This window comes from Dasypus novemcinctus, chromosome X, assembly GCF_030445035.2.
Source record: "Dasypus novemcinctus isolate mDasNov1 chromosome X, mDasNov1.1.hap2, whole genome shotgun sequence".
Taxonomy (NCBI): domain Eukaryota; kingdom Metazoa; phylum Chordata; class Mammalia; order Cingulata; family Dasypodidae; genus Dasypus; species Dasypus novemcinctus.
In genome coordinates, this window is record NC_080704.1 from 186,783,365 (window position 1) to 186,802,486 (window position 19,122).

The 19,122-nt window shown below is 41.0% G+C and overlaps 2 protein-coding genes across 2 annotated transcripts in view; one reads left to right on the forward strand and one right to left on the reverse strand.

The window, feature by feature from the left end:
* The window catches only part of F8 (coagulation factor VIII), a 382,001-nt gene that overhangs the window by 16,997 nt on the left and 345,882 nt on the right, over nucleotides 1-19,122 (reverse strand). The window contains exons 23-25 of the mRNA XM_058291449.2: nucleotides 13,898-14,042; nucleotides 13,335-13,483; nucleotides 11,911-12,087 (exon numbers count right to left, since the gene is read on the reverse strand). Of these exons, the coding sequence (XP_058147432.1) occupies nucleotides 11,911-12,087; nucleotides 13,335-13,483; nucleotides 13,898-14,042 (471 nt within the window). The remainder of the gene's footprint in view (nucleotides 1-11,910; nucleotides 12,088-13,334; nucleotides 13,484-13,897; nucleotides 14,043-19,122) is intronic.
* Nucleotides 18,603-19,122, forward strand: part of F8A1 (coagulation factor VIII associated 1) — a 4,763-nt gene continuing 4,243 nt past the window's right edge. Inside the window, 1 exon segment of the mRNA XM_071213248.1 lies at nucleotides 18,603-19,073. Within this exon segment, the coding sequence (XP_071069349.1) occupies nucleotides 18,603-19,073 (471 nt within the window).

The following is a 19,122-nucleotide window of genomic DNA, read 5'->3' on the forward strand; positions in this document are numbered from 1 at the left end:
ATCCTCCTGTGTTATTTTGACATGATCTCGTTAGTCTTTGAGTGGTTTCTTGTTTTCTAGCACACCAGATGTTCCATGTTGATTGCATTGCCTTGATCCAGACTTGGAATAAGTAATTTCTCTAAGGAGCCCATATTCCTTTTACTGGGAAATAGTATTTAGAAATTAAGATCTGGGTATGGAATATGCTCATTTCTACTGGTTGTCATTACTTCTAGACTGTCTCAGTAGACAATGCTAGGAAATATATTCTTTAGAATATCTGATTTCTTACTGACACTTTTGATTCAAATTCAACAATCTCTGTATTAGGTTCCCAGGGCTTTCATAACAAATTGCCACAAACTTGGTGGCTTAAAACAACAGCAATTCATTCTCTCACTATTCTGGTGGGCAGAAGTCCAAATCAAGGTGTCAGCAGGACCACACTCCCTCTGAAGGCTCTGGGAGAGGATCTTTTCTTGCTTAGTCCAGCTTACAGTGCCTCCATGAATTCCTGTGCTTTTGGCTGCATCTCTGACTCCTTCACATGGCCTTCTCTTCTCTATGTCTTCTCCTTTTCTGTCTCTTATAAGGATGCTTGTCATTCAGTAATCCAGGATGATCTCAATTCATGATCCTTAACTTAATTCATCTACAAATACTCTTTTCCCAAATAAGATCACATTCACAGGTTCCAGGTATTAGGACGTGGACATATCTTTTTGGGGGGCCACCATTCAACCCACTACAATTCTTGTTTCATATTTGTATTCCTTTTCTCCCTCAGTGAGAACCCTAGTTGACAACAACGTTAATATGTTTATGCATTTGTTCTGTCCAAAGCACACACAAAATAGTTAAAGAATTATTACATCAATTCCGAAACCAACAAGAAACCTACTAAATAAATTTCAGAATTTCTTCATAGTTCCTTTTGTCCTTAGAATATATCCTACTGAAGGTGTACATTCATGGTAATTTATTGAAAAGTTATTTGGGAATTAATGCAATTTTTTATTTGATATATTTGTTTATCCGTTTATCCATTCATCAGTTGATGGACACTTGGGTTGTTTCCATCTTTTGGCAATCGTGAATAATGCTGCTATGAACACTGGTGCACAAATTTCAGTTTGCAACCTTGCTTTCAGTTCTTCTGAGTATATAGTTACTATCTGGATTGCCAGATCATATGGCAGCTCTATCCTTAGTTTTCGGAGGAACTGACAAACTGTCTTCCACAGAGGCTGTACCATTCTACATTCCCACCAGCAGTGAATAAGTGTTCCCATTTCTACACATTGTCTCCAACACTTGTAGTTCTTTATTTAATAATGGCCAGTCTATGGGTGTGAAGTGATAACTTATTGTGGTTTTGATTTTCATTTCCCTAATAGTGATGTTGAGCATCTTTTCATGTGCTTTTTAGTAATTTATATTTCCTCTTTGGAAAAATGTCTACTCAAGACTTTTGCCCATTTCTAAATAAGGATGTTAATCTTTTCATTGTTGAGTCATAGGATTTCTTTATATATTCTGGATATTAAACCATTATCAGATAAGTGCTTTCAAAATATTTTCTCCCATTGAATAGGCTATTCTTTCACCTTGCTGACAAAGTCCTTTAGCACAAAAGTATTCCATTTTGAGGAGGTCCCATTTACCTATTATTTCTTTTTGTTGCTCGTGCTTTGCATAAAATCTAAGTAACCACTGCCTACCACAAGATCTTAAAGATGCTTCCATACATTTCTTACAGGAGTTTTCTCGTCCTGGCTCTTATATTTAGGTCTTTGATCCATTTTGAGGTCTACTATCTCACGCTATACACAAAAATTAACTGATAATTGTTTAATATCCAGAATATTAAATATTAAGGGAGAGTTTGGCTGCCCCAGGCTATAGAGAGGGTATAGCACATTCTTCAGTGGTTGGGGAGAGTTACGTTGCCACCTCACTTCTCTGAGAAAGGTAGGCCTGTTTCCTGGGTGTTGGGGAGAGTTTGGTCACCACCCCACTGCTTTGAGTGGATTGGGCTTAGTCTCCATAGATTAGGGACAATCAGGTTACCACCCTACTTTTCTGAGGGGTTGGGTTTATATGCCAGAGATTAGGGAGACTGTTGCAGCTCCCTCATTATACCAAGGGGTATAGATTGTCCCCCAGAGTTTGGGGAAAGTGTGACTGTCACCCCGGTGTTCTTGAAGGGTGAGTTCTGGAGCTTAGTCATCACCCAGATGCTTGGGGTGAGGAAAAGAAGAAACTGTCATTTTAAGAATGATTCTCAGCCTTTGACTTCTAAAGGAGTATGTCCTGTAAGTTTTCAGAACTGTTGGGGACCTGTGACATATTTTCACTCCCAATCTCTCTTTATGGTGATGCAAGTGTTTATCCTGTATTTGTCTCTCCTTTGTATATTGGAAGCAGATAACTTGTTTTGTAAGTTTCACAGGTCTATACCAGAGGGGACTTTTAAAAAAATTTTTATTTATTTTTATTTTTTTTCATTTTTTTATTCATTTTTTAAAAAATATTACATTCAAAAAATATGAAGTCCCATTCAACCCCACCGCCCCCACCCCCCACTCCCCCCCAGCAACACTCTCTCCCATCATCATGACACATCCATTGCATTTGGTAAGTACATCTCTGGGCATCGCTACACCTCATGACTTAATGGTCCACATCATAGCCCACACGCTCCCACATTCCAGCCAGTGGGCCCTGGGGGGATCTACAATGTCCAGAGGGGACTTTTGACCCAAGACAAACTATACTCCTATGACTGATTTTGATGTGATTTTCTACTTAGCATTGCTACTGAAATGATTTAAGGTTTTTTGGAATATTGTATTTCTGGGATTAAGAAGGTGGAGTATGGTGATTTTATGAGTCCCCAAAAGAGAAATATTAAGCTTGCAAACTAATCTATTCTTCTGGGTGTGATACCCTTTGATTGAATGAAATTCAGTTGAGGCCTTTGATTAGATTAATTGATAAGATCACTTTAGGGTTTTAAATTGGACTATATCAGTGAGACATGACGCAGGTTGAGTCTCTGCCCCCTTGCTGGGTCTGAAATAAATGGAAACACAGAGAGAAACTCACTCAGACAGACACAGGCAAAGGAAGCCACTGTGTTTGATCCTACCATGTAAAAGAAGACTTCAGGAGGACTTAAGCACAAAAACCCAAAAGGGTGGCCCATGGAGCAGTTCAAGAGGAGATGGAGAACCCAGAAGGGAAAGCTGAAACCTCAGCAGAGATGAGTGACCATCTTGTTTCACCACGTGGCAACATGCTGGGATCAACAGTAACTGACTTTTGTGAGAAAGCATCTGTGATGGTGCCTCAGGTTGGATTTTTTCACAGCCTTGGAACTGTAAGGTTTTACCCAAATAAATCCCCTTTATAAAAGCCTTCCCATTTCTGATACTTTGCATCAGCACCACTTTGGTAAACTATAAAAAGGTCCTTTATGTCCTTGGTTAAATTTATTCCTAGATATTTTATTCCTCAGTTGCTGCTGTAAATAGAATTTTTCACTTGATTTACTCCTATTTCTCATTACTAATGTATAGAGACACTACTCATTTTTGCATGTTGATCTTTTATTCTGCCATTTTGCTGAACTCATTTATTAGCTCTAGTAGCTTTGTTGTAGTTTTTTTGGGTGTTCTAAATATAGGGTCATGCAATTTGAAAATAGTGTAAGTTTTGCCTCTTCCTTTCCAATTTGAATGGCATTTATTTCTTTTTCTTGCCTATTGCTCTAGCTAGAACTTCTAGCATAACGTTATGTAACAGTGGTAACAATAGGCATCCTTGTCTTATTCCTGATCTTAGAGGGAAAGCTTTCCATTGAGTATGATATTTGCTGTGGGTTTTTCATATGTGCTCTTTATCATGTTGTGGAATTTTCCTTCTATTCCTATCTTTTGAAATGCTTTTTTCAAGAAAGAATACTGGGGAAATGGACATGGCTCAATTGATAGTGTGTCTGTCTACCATATGGAGGGTCCAGGGTTCAAACCCAAGGGTCTCCTGACCCATGTGGTAAGCTGGCCCATGTGCTGTGCTGCCGCATGCAACAAGTGCCATGCCACACAGGGGCACACCCATGTAGGGGTGCCCCACACGCAAGGAGTGCACCCTGTAAGGAGAGCCGCCCCATGTGAAAAAAGCACAGCCTGCCCAGTAGTGGCCTTGCACACATGGAAAGGACGCAACAAAAAAGAGATGCAGTTTCCCAGTGCTGCTGGATAATACAAGTGGATGCAGAAAAACACACAGCAAATGGACACAGACAATGAGGGAGGGGAAGGGAGAGAAATAAATAAAATAAATCTTTAAAAAAAAAGAAAAAAAGAAAGAATATTGGATTTTGTCAAATGCCTTTTCTGCAACAGTGGAGATGATCATGTGGTTCATCCTCGTTCAATATGTTAATGTGTTGTATTACATTAATTTATTTTCTTGTGTTGAATCACCCTTGCATAACTGAGAAAAACCCCATTGGTCATGTTGTATAATTCTCTTAATGTGCTGTTAGGTTTTATTTGCAAGTATTTTGTTGAGGATTTTTGCATCTATATTCATTTGGCCTATACTTTTCTTTTCTTGTAGTATCTTTATCTAGCTTTGGTATTAGGGTTATGTTGGATTCGTAGAATGAGTTATATAGTATTTCCTCCTCCTCAACTTTTTGGAAGAGATTGATAAGAATTGGTATTTTTGATTCTTCTTGGAATTATTGGTAGAATTTGCCTGTGAAGCAATCAGATTCTGGGATTTCCTTTGTTGGGAGGTTTTTGAAAACTGATTCAATCTCTTACTTTGTAATAGGTTTGTTGAGGACTTCTATTTCTTCTAGAGTGAGCGTAGTTTGCTCATTTGTGTCTAGGATATTGTCTATTTCATCAAGTTGTCTAATGTTGGCATCATATTCTCTTATGATCTTTTTTTTTTCTGTGAGGTCAGTAGTAATGTCCATCTCTCATTTGTGATTTTATTTATTTGCATCTTCTCTCTTTTTCCTTTGTCAGGGTAGCTAAGAGTTTGTCAATTTTATTGATCATCTCAGAAAACCAACTCTTGGTTTTGTTGCTTGTCTTTGTTTTTATTTTTCTTCCTCAATTTCATTTATTTCTGCTCTAGTCTTTCTTATTTCTTTCTTCCTGCTTGCTTTGGGATTATTTTGTTGTTCTTTTTCTCATTCCTCTAGGTGTGTAGTTAGGTATTGGATTTTAGCGCTTTCTTCTTTTTTAATGTTGGCATTTGGGGCTATAAATTTCCCTCTTGGAATCCCATAGGTTTTGATCTGTTCTGTTCTCATTTTCATTTTTTTCTTGAGATATTTACTGATTTCTCTTGTAATTTGTTCTTTGACCACTAATTGTTTAAATGTGTATTGTTTAACCCCTGTATGTTTGTGAATTTCCAGTTCTCCACCTGTTGTTTCCCAGTTCCTTTCCATTATAGCCAGAGAAAGTGCTTTGTATAATTTCAATCATTTAAGTTTATCGAGGCCTATTTTTTGACCCACCACATGCTCTATCCTGGACAATGATCCATTAGAACTTTAGAAGAATGTATATCCTGCTGTTTTGGGATGCAGTGTTCTATGTATGTATATCTAGGTCATTTATCTTATTATTCAAGTTCTCTGTTTCCTTACTGATTGTAGCAATTTGATATAATTGATGAATTACAGAAAGAAATATTGTATTATGCTTGTAATCTGATCTGTACCTGGGCATGATTGAGTTATGATTAGGGCACTGAGTCAGCAACTCTCTTTGGGTGGGGACGCACAGATAAAAGGCAAGGCGAAGAACAGAGTTGAGGGCTTTTAATGCTGGAGTTTTGATTTTGGAGTTTGATGCTGAAGACTTAAACTGGAGCCCTGGGAAGTCAGCACACAGAGGAAAGCGAAGCCAGCCCCAGGAAGGAAGGAACCTTGAAGCCAGAGTAAAGCAAGCCCCAGGAACATAGGAACCCAGGAAGCCTGAACCCTCGCAGACGTCGGCAGCCATCTTGCTCCAAATAGACTTTGGTGAGGGAAGTAACTTATGCTTTATGACCTGGTAACTGTAAGCTCCTACCCCAAATAAATACCCTTTATAAAAGCCGACAGATTTCTGGTATTTTGCATCAGCACCCCTTTGGCTGACTAATACACCAATAAATAAGCTGCTTCCACTTTTTTTGGTATTTGCAATAGTAGCACTCCACTTTCATGATAACAAAATCTGTTATATTTTGCTAAAGCTGCTTAAGCAGATACCATAAATGGGTTGGCTGTTAACAATGGGAATTTATTAGTGTATAAGCTTCCATTTTTGAAGCTGAGAAAAATGTCTAAATCAAGGCATCATCAGGTAATGCTTTCTCCCTGAAGACCAGCTGCTGGCAATCCTGGACTCCTCTGTCGTAAGGCAAGGCACATGGTGGCATCTGCTGCCCTCTCCCTTCTCTTCCTGGTTTCATTGCTTTCAGCCTCTTGCTTCCACGGCTTCCTCTCTCTTTGAATTTCATTGTGTCATAAAGGACTTCAGTGAGAGGATTAAGACCCACCTAGGCCATGCCTTAACTAAAGTAACCTAATCAAAATGTCCTACGTATAATAAGTTTATGCTCACAAGAATAGATTAGCTTTAAGATCTTACTTTTCTGGGGGCCCATACAGCTTCTAACCCTTACATGTGGGGAGGGGATCAGGAAGGATGGCAAAAACTTCTTCCACAGCTCCCCAAATTTGAACTTTTTTGTCCTACCCAGAAAATACAGCCTTTCAACTAACTGTCTCCCATAGCTCTGAGGAAGCATAGCATCTTTAATTCTCCTCTGCTGTGGTCTTTGTCCAGGGAGGGTTGAAACAATGGTCATCCTAATAGCCAGGCCCCCAGCATGAGCAGTGATTGGTTGTGCCCACCCCTGGTCTTGGGGAAGATAATTTTTATGTCCCTTTCTGTCACCAGTGAGCTAGCCAGGGTCTGGATCTCACAGTAGCCTGCCATGAGAGTGAGAGATTGTTGCCAGTTGCCACCTCATGGAGAGAGCACTTTACTGGTCTTTACCAAAATTTATCAGCCTCCTCCTCCTGCTCGTCCCTGGATCCTGTACAGTGTTCTGGTCTCCAGAGTTTCAAAATAGTTGTTTCAGGCAGTTCCTGCCTGTTTAATAGTTATTCTGGTGGAAGGACTGAGTCCTGGAGCTCCCTACTCTGCCATATTCTCACAATCCCTCCCCTGCTTTGTAGTTTTATGGGGGGATTTCATCAGATGAAGTGCTTTTATTCTCATTTTCTGTTTTCTCCTTTGTGTAGCGTTGTGTGGATGTTATATTCATGAAGATGCTCTCTGGTGTATTAGTCATCTTTTGCTCTAGTTGCAACCCCCCTTAAAATCTCAGTGACTTACATTTTTTTTTCTCCAGCTACAAGAGGGCTCTAGGTTAGCTGCAGCTCTGTTATAGGCTGAGGCTTTGTAATATGTGTCTTCTCATTTTGGGATCCGGACTGAAGGAGCAATCCCAGCCTTGATATTTTTATCTCTTGGCAGAGATAAGAAGCCCAAGAGACTGAGACAAGCATATAATCACATTTAAAGCCTCTGTTTGGTAGTGGTGTGTGTCATGTGTGCTCACATTCCATTGGTCAGAATAAGCCACATGGCTAAAACCAAAGTGAATGGAGCATACAAGGAAGGAGGACATTAAAAATAAAGAGCAATACAATCTACTTCATCTGCCATTTTTGTTCATTTAAAAATTTCTTACATTTTCTTGTTCCAGCAAAAGAGGAAATTTTATCTAGGCAGTGGTATGAGCTTTGGACATCCTACTAGATTTCTTATTACAGGAGCACCCTCTACTGTTGATAAATTGGAGTGCAGTTTCTTTAATAGATGGGACAGGAAGAGGTTTGCTTGTCTTGTGATTTTGTGATTCATTTTTGTTTTCATAGAATGCTAAATTTCCACCATTTGTTTTCTTATTTTGTTCATCATCAAGCCTCCAGGACTGCTACCTCTAGTCCTGCATAATTTTAAGCCCCTTTCTTTCAATTCCCCAGAAGCCAGTGCTATAATCCAGAAGGTCTTAGGCCCATTTTTATTTCACCATTCAGAATGGGAATTCCTCTTTTCGGATTGATTTTATTTGTGTTCCAACCACTAGGTTCTACACTGATCTTTCCTCTTTTCTACACAGTCTTTCCTGAACTCTCTTCATGAACAAATTAAGTTTAAGAACATGTTTTCTGGGGTATATAACTCCAACCAGCACAATCATACTGGAATTTGTTGCATTTCTTGGGTGTTCAGAGTCATGTCTTTCATAAATTTAGGAAGTTTTTGATATTATTTCATCAAATATTCTTTCTTCCCCTTTCTCTAGCTCCTTTCCTTCTGGGACTCCTATAATGCATATGTTGGCATGCTTGATGGTGTCCCACAGAGCCCTTAGTCTCTGTTCATTTTTCTTCATTCTCTTCTATTTCTGTTTCTCAAACTGGATTGTTTCAATTGACCCATCTTCAAGCTGATTCTTTGCCTACTTAAATCTGCTGTTGAAAGCCTATAGTGAATTTTTTATTTCAATTATGGTGCTTCAGATCTCCAGAATTTCTAGCTGGTTCTTTTTTTTTGTAATTTCTATCTTTTTGTTGATCATCTGTAGTTGGTGAGACATTATTCGCTTGCTTTCCTTTTGTTCTTTGTCCATTGGTTTTCTTTAGTTCTTTGAGCATATTTAAGACAGTCAATTTAAAATCTTTGTCTAGTAAATCCAATGTCTGGGGTTTCTCAGGGACAGTTTCTGGTAATTATTTTTATCCTGGAATGGGCCATATTTTATTCTTCACATGCTTTATATTTTTTGTTGTTGAAAACTGGACATGTGGAATATTATAATGAGGTAACTTTGGAAATTAGATTCTTCTCATCTACAGGATTGGTTGTTGCTGCTTGTTACAGGTTGTATTATTTATTTTAGTGACTTTTCTAACCTATTTTTTTGTAGAATATTTTTTGTCATGTTTGGTTACTGAAGTCTCTGTTTCATTAGCTTGGTGGTGCTAATGATTTGACAGTTATTTCCTTAAATGTAGGAATTTAGCAGCTTTTTTCTTCAATAAGTTATCCCCTGGCTGTTATGAGATTTTTAAATTAGGTTCTGGAGTTCAAAAAAATTGTTTCTGATACTGTTTTGGCTAGCTAAATTGTAGTTTTAGTGGAGGGTTCAGATATTTGGAGTTCCCTACTCTGCCATTTTCAGTGATATCTCTCCTCCCAGTTTCCTATTTCCTTTTTGTCTTTGATTTTTTTAACCATTTAATTATCATGTGATAGTTGTAGATTTTCTTTTATTTATCATACTTGGGATGTTTCGATTCTTGAATCTGTGGATTGATATTGTTCATCAGTTCTGGAAACTTCTTAGCAACTTTTAAATGTTGTCCCTTCTTCATTATTTTCCTCTTTTACCCTGGGTCTCCAATTATACATATGTTAGACTTTATATTTGCATACTTTATGTCTCACATTCTCTATCATAATTTTCATCTTCTGTGCTACATTTTGGGCAATTTCTTCAGATATATCTTCCAATTGATTACCTTTCTCTTCAGTTATGCCTACTCTACTATTTAAATTATTCTTTGGCTTTTAATCTTCAACAATTATATTTTTCATTTTTAAAAGTTGTCATTTTTCAAAAATCCCTAATAATTTTGGATAATCTGTTATTTATTTTTGTTTCCATATATTATTGCTTTAAATATTTTATGCATAATTGTTTCATATTATGCATCTGAAAATGTTAATAACTGATGTTCTTCAGATTCTAAATCTGCATCAGTTGTTTCTGCTTATTTGTAATCAAGGTCATCTTGCATGTTTGTTGATCTAAGTTTATGATCTTATATTTGTTTTATATAAATATGTAGAAATTCTGGAGATCTAAACTGGAGATGCTTTCTTCCAGAGTGGACTAGAGATGCCAGAGGGTGCTACTGATTTGCAACCACTTTAACTCTCTTCTGGAGATCCTCATTTAATGCAGAAGTCTCAGGTTTAGTTTTCCTTGCATTTCCCCCAAGGCTTAGTCTCCCAATAACCATAAAAACAGTAATTTTTCCTCAGGGAGTTTGCTCCCTTTTACATCTGCTCACTTTTCACTTCTTCCTGATCCAGTTTCACCTCATTATTTTGAATTAAAAACTCATTGTTGGGAAGTGGCTGTGGCTCAATTAGCTGGGTTCCCATCTACCATATGGGAGGCCCTGGGTTCATGTCCTGGGGTCTCCTTGTGAAGACAGGTCCGGCTGCCAGCGCTGTGGAGTGCCGCCTGGCCTGCCATTGCGACAGAGAGCTGACTCAGCAAGGTGACCCAACAAAAAGGGAGACAAGTAAAACACAGAAGAGTGTGCAGCGAATGGACACAGAGTGCAGACAACAAATAAGCCGCCAAGGGGATGGGGATGAATAAGTAAATACAGACACAGAACAATGCATAGTGAATGGACACAGAGAGCAGACAGCAAGCAAAAAAAAAAAAAAAGCCACAAGGTTGGGAGGGGGGATTAAAAAACTCATTGTTTTTCTGCTGTCAGTCATTGGGGAGGTTGGAGATTCCGTTATGGTCATTCAAATGTAGCAATGCATTAAGAAATATGGACTCTCAGTGATATAGCCCTTTTAAGATGGAAATTTCCTTTAGACAATCTGTTGTCTAAATTCTAGTCCGGGAAACAGACTTGGCCCAGTGGTTAGGGCGTCCGTCTACCACATGGAAGGCCTGCGGTTCAAACCCCGGGCCTCCTTGACCCGTGTGGAGCTGGCCCATGCGCAGTGCTGATGCGCGCAAGGAGTGCCGTGCCACGCAAGGGTGTCCCCCGCGTGGGGGAGCCCCACGCGCAAGGAGTGCGCCCGGTAAGGAGAGCCGCCCAGCGCGAAAGAAAGTGCAGCCTGCCCAGGAATGGCGCCGCCCACACTTCCGGTGCCGCTGACGACAACAGAAGCGGACAAAGAAACAAGACGCAGCAAATAGACACAGAGAACAGACAACGGGGGGGGGGGGGGGGGGGGATTAAATAAATAAATAAATCTTAAAAAAAAATGTGTTAAAATAAAAAAAAATAATAAATAAATAAATTCTAGTCCATAACACTTCCAGAACCAAGTCTTTAGTACAGCTTTGAAGGCTCAAGAAATTCTTGGAGGAAGTAATGTTTACCTAAGATTTGAAGAATGAGCCAGATAAAAAGGGCAGTGAGAGGTAGCTAGAAAAATGTAGAAGGAACAGTACGTATAAAAGCCTTGTGTGAGAAAGAACTTTCTGTATTTAGAGACATGAGAATCTCTTAGTATGACTGGAGCTTAGAGAGTAAAGGGGCAGGTAGCAAGAAACTGTGCTAGAGAGGTTGTTAAGGGCCATATTCCAGTTAGTTCTTGGTGAAAAACAAGGTACAAGAGACCATAGAGATGAGCTATTCCTTCCCCCATTACTCATGGGAAAGCAAGTCTTTTTAAGTCATGTTTTCTAAACACAATTTGTTGACCTTCCCAGCAAATCCAGATCAAGAATAAAGACTGGATCATTGAAGTTAGGTCAACAGGCATTGGGAATCTAGGTTGCTGATGAGGATATATACACCACTGAGCATTTCATAAATAATTCTCATTCATCTTCACCATTCTGATTCTCACCATCCTGTATGACATTAACATCCATGAGGATAATCAACACCTGGTATTATACCTCCATGTGAAGAATCACTGTGTTCTCCTAGAATGCTTTTCATGATTTTCTGCTACCATAGTTACTGTAAATTTTACCCTGAAAGTTTGATCACATGTCAACCTTATTATGTTTCTGGATGCCAAGCTTTAGGAGAGGTTTTGTGGCTTTCCTATGAGACCAGCATACCTTTACTTTGCCATTGTGAAGAAAGAGAGTCCAGTGATGGCCATCTTGACTGCTGGAGATGAGGAACTCCTTCACATACATGCTGGTAAGGAGAGATTTCACTCCCTGGGTAGCTATTCCTGTGACTCTCATTGTCTTCTGGAAGTCCACTTGCAACCACTCGTTTGGGTTATTCACCTGAGGAAAGTTAGTGTTGGATTAGTATCCTTTTGGTCACTCTTTGCTCCCAGAAACCCCCAAATCCCTTCTTAGCCTTAGCAAAGCACTTATTACTTTACATTTTAATGGTCTGTTTATTTGTCAGTCTCCCATATTAGACTCTAAGCAACTTGAGAGCAGGAATTTTACATGGTTCATCTTTGTATCCCCAGAGTCAGTCACTTAATAGGTGCCCAGTAAATGTTTGCTGAATGAATATATGAGCCATATATAGACTTCCTTTATGTGGATTTCCATATAGTCATTGTCTATCTAGAAAAAATATATTTGCAGTGACTAGCATATAAAAAATTTGGCAATGTGATGTACAACCTGTTCTGGTTAAAGTAAACTCCTGGAGGAGCAGAACTAATTCATCGTTTTTTTTTAAAAGATTTATTTATTTATTTTTCTCCCCTTCCATCCCTACCCTGGTTGTCTGTTCTCTGTGTCTATTTGCTGCTGCTTCTTTGTCCGCTTCTGTTGTTGTCAGTGGCATGGGAATCTGTGTTTCTTTTTGTTGCTTCATCTTGTTGTGTCAGTTCTCCGTGTGTGTGGCACCATTCCTGGGCAGGCTGCACTGGGTGGCTCTCCCCACGGGGCGTACTCCTTGCACGTGGGGCTCCCCTATGCGGGGGACACCCCTGTGTGGCAAAGCACTCCCTGTGCTCATCAGCACTGCACATGGGCCAGCTGCACACGGGTCAAGGAGGCCCGGGGTTTGAACTGCGGACCTCCCGTGTGGTAGACGGAAGCCCTAACCACTGGGCCAAGTCCGCCGCCCTAATTCTTCTTAAAAATCCTCTCAGTGATTGAAATCACATACTGAGTGGTTCGGGAAAGGACTGTGCCCAATGCATTGTACATGGCTGTGACTATTTTCTTTAAGGCACTGAGAAAACTGGAAGGATAATTGTTGATATTTCTGTGTAAAACGTAAGCTACTAAAACTCTTTTCCAGATATTCACCCAGTACATGATATAGAGATTCTTCTTCTAGGAAGTTCAGTTAGGGATAATTTCCCCTGTGAGTGCCATGTGAAATCACATTGAACATCCACAAAATGTCTGTGGGGTTTTCTGCCCATAATTAACCTTCCTTGACACACATTTTTGGAATGAACCAATTGGCAGAGATACCTCTGAAGAAATAAAGGCTTTGCCTATTTTTCCCAACCACTAATCCATACTCTGGGTCAGTTAAATGGCAAGTCTGTTGCTCTTACCTGTGGTCTCCAGGCATTGGTCCTTCCCTGGAGGTGAAGTCGGGCTTGTGAAGGAGACCAGGTGGCAAACATATTGGTAAAGTAAGATGAGGCAGTAATTTGTGCATCTGCTATTGTTTTACTCTCCATTCCCAGTGGCATGCTGCAACCTCAAAGAAATGAAAGGAGAATGTCACTACATGAACTTGCTGCAACCTAGGTTCCACTGGGCTGCTTCCACTGACACTCTAGGACTACTGTCATCATGGTGTTATTTCTCAAGTATTTACTTTTGCACAGATTCTGCTATTGTTAACATGTCTCCTGTCTGCTAGTCAGCTCAGCTTGGCTCAGCCGTTTGACTTTGTTCTGCCTTGTTAATTGTAGTGTAGGAGACGGCTGCTCGGGGGAATATTATCCCATGGTTTGGGTGACTTGGTTTTGGGTTTTTCCAGGACTGTATCAGTTTTAGCATGGATAGTTCCATGTCCTGAGAACTGCCCCTCCCGCAGTCTAGGGGACTAGGGTGGTTGGTCACCGTACCCATGGTGGGGAGGGAAGAATATGGATGACTTGGCACTTACTGTTTAAATCACAGCCCATCAACTCCATACGAAGTGTGCTGCGGATGCTATAATGCGTTGGGTGCAAACGGATATACCGAGCAATAATTGGAGGGTTAAACATATTGTGTTTTATCCCAGATGAATCCACATTACCAAAGAAGACCTGTAGGGAGGGATTAGTACAGATACATGGAAAGTGAAGACAGAGTGAAAAGCAATTCCTCCCAATCATATCTTCTTTCTAATTTTACTTTGTGCATTTCTTTTTTTTTTTTGCACTAAGCGATGATTATAGTGTGCATTTTTTAAAATTAAAAATTTATTGACTTTTTCTTTATTTCCTTTTAAATGTTACATTAAAAAAATATGAGGTCTGATATAACCCCCCCACCCCACCCCACTCCTCCCACATCAACAACCTCTGGGGATGAGCCTCCATCATCGTGGCACATTCACTGCACCTGATGAATACATTTTGGAGCACCGCTGCACCACATGGACAGTGGTCTTCATTGTAGTCTACACTCTCCCCCATTCCACCCAGTGGGCCATGGCAGGACACACAATGTCCAGCATCTGTCCCTGCAGCACCACCCAGGACAACTCCAAATCTTGAAAATACACCAACATCATATCTCTTCTTACCTCTCCCTACCATCAGCAGTTACTGTAGCCACTTTCTCCACATCAGATTACAATTTCTTCCCTTACTAATCACAGTAGTTCCCCAGCAGAACACCAGTAAGTCCACTCTAATCTATACTCTATTCCTCCATCCTGTGAATCCTGGGATGGTTAAGTCCAGCCCCCCTCTACATCAAAGGGGGCTTAGACTCCATATGGATGATGGATACAATTCTCCTGCTTGCAGTCGTAGGCGCTCTTGGCTCCCTGGTGTGGTGGTTGATCTTCTTCACCTCCCTGTTAGCTGGCCGGGGTAAGTCCAATAAACCAGAGCGTAGGAGTTGCAAGTCTGCTGAGGCTCAGGGCATGGCAGTCACATGGACAGTCCAGAGATTCAGGTCTCCTGAGTATACACCAACCCAAACACCAACCACAGGTCCGGTACAAGTAACAGAAGAGGCATGTGTAGAAAGGTCATATCTGAGTCCAACTTCATCACACTCAGGAAAACAAATTCCAAAGTAGGGCCAAATGACATGGCCCTGAACTCCAGAGCCATCTGCCATGACCACAGAACCTGTGGGTCTTCGTAGCCCTTAGGAGAACCAGTACCAGGGTTTCTATCTACTTTGGCTGTCTCTGGTACCCTGCTGAGGCATGCGTAAGCATTACTCCTCTGATGACTGCCTGACCCATTTTGGAGACTCATAGCCATATAAACTCATTTGTCCTTTCCATTTCCCCCTTTTATTGAAGGTCAAAAAGCAGTTTTTAATGCCTGATATTACATATAGGCTGAGATGTTCTGCTGGTCTGAGCTGACCCTTTTATTCATGGTCTTTTTCTAGTTACATCGTCAGCTGGTGCTTGGTAGTAATCCCTTGGTGCCAGGGAGGCTCATCCCCAGAAGTCATGTCCCACGCTGGGGGTAAGGTAATGCATTTACCTGCTGAGTTTGGCTCAGAGAGTGGCCACATTTGAGCAACATGGAGGCTCTCAGGAGGTAATTCTTAGGCACCCTTAAGTCTAGTTCATATTTCATATTTCAGGCACACAGGCTCTTAATTGGAGCCATCAGTATCAAGGGCTCATTGTTGGACCATCCATCTTTATTGGTCTTTGCCATTGCACTTGGCGGATTGTTGCTGTTCCACTGGGGAATGTGATAGAGCTCCCCTGGCTAGGAACTCAGCACTCTCTCAGTTGTTGCTTTTAACTGAAACCACTATGAAAATATCCAAACATTTTATGTACCCTGTATACATGCCCTGGAGAATACAGTGTGCATTTCTTAACTGCATCCAACACACAAACAAAACCATACTGACTAGACAGATGTCAGGATAGTACACATGAAGGAGAAAAGCACCAAAAAGAAGAGTGGGAATGAAAAGATTAGGTCTGGAGCAGGCGAAGCAGTTTTCTACTTTGGGTTCCTGTAAAAAGCTAATAAAAATTGTGAAAGTCATTTTGGGTTTTGCTACTCTAGCAGGGTTCACAGACGAACAGCAGCAGGATCGCCTGGGGAAATGCAGCAGCTCAGGCCCCAACCCAGTTGTACTGAATCAGAACCTAAATTTTAACAAGATCCTCAGTTGTTTCCCATGCACATTAAAGTTTGAGAAGCACTGGCTTAGGGCAAGGGTCATCTGAAAATGATACTGGATGTTGACAGCCTATCCTCTATACTAATGTAAGAACGATCTTCCAAGCATGTGGTATATGTGTATGTGTGCAGCATGCATGTGTGAACTGTGGAACATGGGCTAATGAATTTATGAGACACATGTTGGTATCCAGCATGTGCAGTTTAGAACCTTGATATGTCTGGACCTGGAGAAAAGTACATGACATATTCAAGGGAAAGGGAACACAGTTTGAGAAATATGGTAGTAATGCCAATTCAGAAGGCCTAGATTTAAGCCATGGCATATAGTATAAGGAAAGTTGAAAATTAGATCTCTCATAGAACTGCTGGGATTCTGAATCTGCTTGAACACACTAAAATAGGCATCAGTATGTGACTGTTATACAATCACACATTAGAAGTATTATGGGAATTTAAAAATTGTTCTGCCAAGTAACAATTTTTCTTCCTATGGAGTAAAAAGTCTTAAATTATAGCATTGTTCTTGAACAATTATACCCACAATCACAGCATTCTTCTTGGTAGCTATATCTGCATTTTGGGTTAAGATAGAATGAATAATATATGCAAATCACAGGCCTTTGTTTAAAGATTTCCCAAGGATTTTGTCCTTTCCCACTGTCTATTATCTATATAGGTAGAAATATGACCTTTAACTTATGGCCTTTAGACTTGACCCTTGCCAGAGCTAATGTGATTAAATCCCAGGGAATGAATTTCTCAACACGGTACACTGCATCTTGTACTTAAAGATCAGCACACCCCAATTTCCTCTCTAGAGTGGGATGGCCCAAAATAATTTGCAGAGAGCAACCTGGCTTCTCTCTCTGGTCACCTCCAACATAAGTAAATACTTGCAGGTCTTGGTGACCTGAATTTTACATTCCATTGTGATTAAAATAATACATGTGTAGTCTAACCCAAAAGGGGTAAGTATCTTTGATTTGGGACAGGTCAAATTATATTTCCAAATATATAATTTAAAGAAATTTGTTGCTACTGAATAATCATTGAGAAATGGAAAATGTTTTAAAAATTGAAATACATATTAATGAATATCAAAATGCCATTCATGTTTATCGGATTCCAATAAATTTATTTTGAACTCAAGAGTATTACATAGCTAATGAACGCTGATCATCAGTTTGACTCACACACTAAATTGTATATGGTAGGCAGAATAATGGTCCCCCAAAGATGTCCACATCTTAATCCCCAGAACCTATGAATATATTATGCTGCATGGCAAAGGGGAATTAAAGTTGCATATAGAATTATCGTGGCCAATCATCTGACTTTAAAATAGAAAGATTATTTTGGATTATCCAGATGGGCCTAATGTAAACATAAGAGTCCTTAAAAGTGGAAGAGGGAGGCAGAAGAAGAGAGGCAGAGGGAGATTTGACTACTCCTGAATGGCCAGAGAGATGCAACATTGTTGACTTTAAAGATGTAGGAAGTGGGCATGAGCCAAAGAATATGGGTAGCCTCTAGAAACTGGAAAAAGAAAGGAAAAGGACTCTCCCCTAAGTCTGCAAAAAGGAATGCAGCCCTCTTGACCCCTTGGTTTTAGCCTAGTGAAACCCATATCTGACTTTGGACCTACAGAACTGAAAAATAAATTTGCTTTGTTTTCCATTGAGTTTGTGGTAATATGTTACAATCGCAATAGAAAACGAAAGCACTGTATACATTGATGTTTCCTTCATTTGCTACTCATTCTTTGTGTCTTGACTAGAAACCTGCTTGGGGAGACAATGCATTAATTTAAAAAATAGCTGATGACTATAGGAATCCTAGGTTCCATGTGTTATGTGTCCCATCATATGGTGTTGGGACAATTGGATCTGCACGTGCAAGAGAATGAATTGGGACAACCATCTCACACCACATACAAAATTTAGCTCACAGTGGATCACAGAAATGTAAAGCTAAAATGATAAAACTCTTAGAAGGAAACACAGGTATAAATCTTCATGTCCTCGGATTAGGGGATGGTTTCTTAAATAGGAGACCCAAAACACAAGCAACAAGAGAACAAATGATAGATAAAGGTTTGTGCTTCAAAAGACACTATGGAATGGACTGGAAGAGGGTGTGAAGTGCAACGTAAACGGTCGTCCACGCTGTGTGGCAGTGCTCCAAAATGTGCTCATCAGTTGGCGGATGTGCCGCACTGTGGGGGAGGTGGTTGATGGGGGGGGGGGGGCGGGGAGCATGTGGGAACCCCCTATCCTTTTTTGTTTGTTTGTTTCCCTACTTTTATTATTTTTAAAAATAAATTCAGTGTTCACGTTTCTACCCAAGTTTCAGAAAACCCTGCCCCGGCGGGGGCAGCTAAGCAATGCTCTTCCCCACCCACGTCTAGTCTGATGACTGTCGCTGATGCTTTGAGGTGCCGAGGGAAGCGGCAGCCTTGTGCAAGGGTCAGTGTACGCCCGGCCCGCGTTCATGGCCACGGGGTCAGTAAGCTTTCGAAAAAGCAGCGGGAAGACTAGCTTACTGTGGAACTTCTTAAAAGTTATGCATACACTTAAATGTGTGCCTATCGAGACCCGAGGAGAACGAGAGCTTGGAGGCACCCCGAGCAGGCCGTGGGAGGCAGTGCCCTCCTCAGGCCCTCCTGTCTCGGGACGCCGGAGGCGTGCCAGGGGACCTCTCCTGTCCTCAGGCCCTCCTGTCTCGGGACGCCGGAGGCGTGCCAGGGGACCTCTCCTGTCCTCAGGCCCTCCTGTCTCGGACGCCGGAGGCGTGCCAGGGGACCTCTCCTGTCCTCAGGCCCTCCTGTCTCGGGACGCCGGAGGCGTGCCAGGGGACCTCTCCTGTCCTCAGGCCCTCCTGTCTCGGGACGCCGGAGGCGTGCCAGGGGACCTCTCCTGGCGTCTTTCATCTTCCGTTCCCGGGACTTCACGGTGCTCCGTGGTGCGTTCCCGCTGTTGCTCGTCTCTTCTCGCCTCTTGTAGATTCCGGA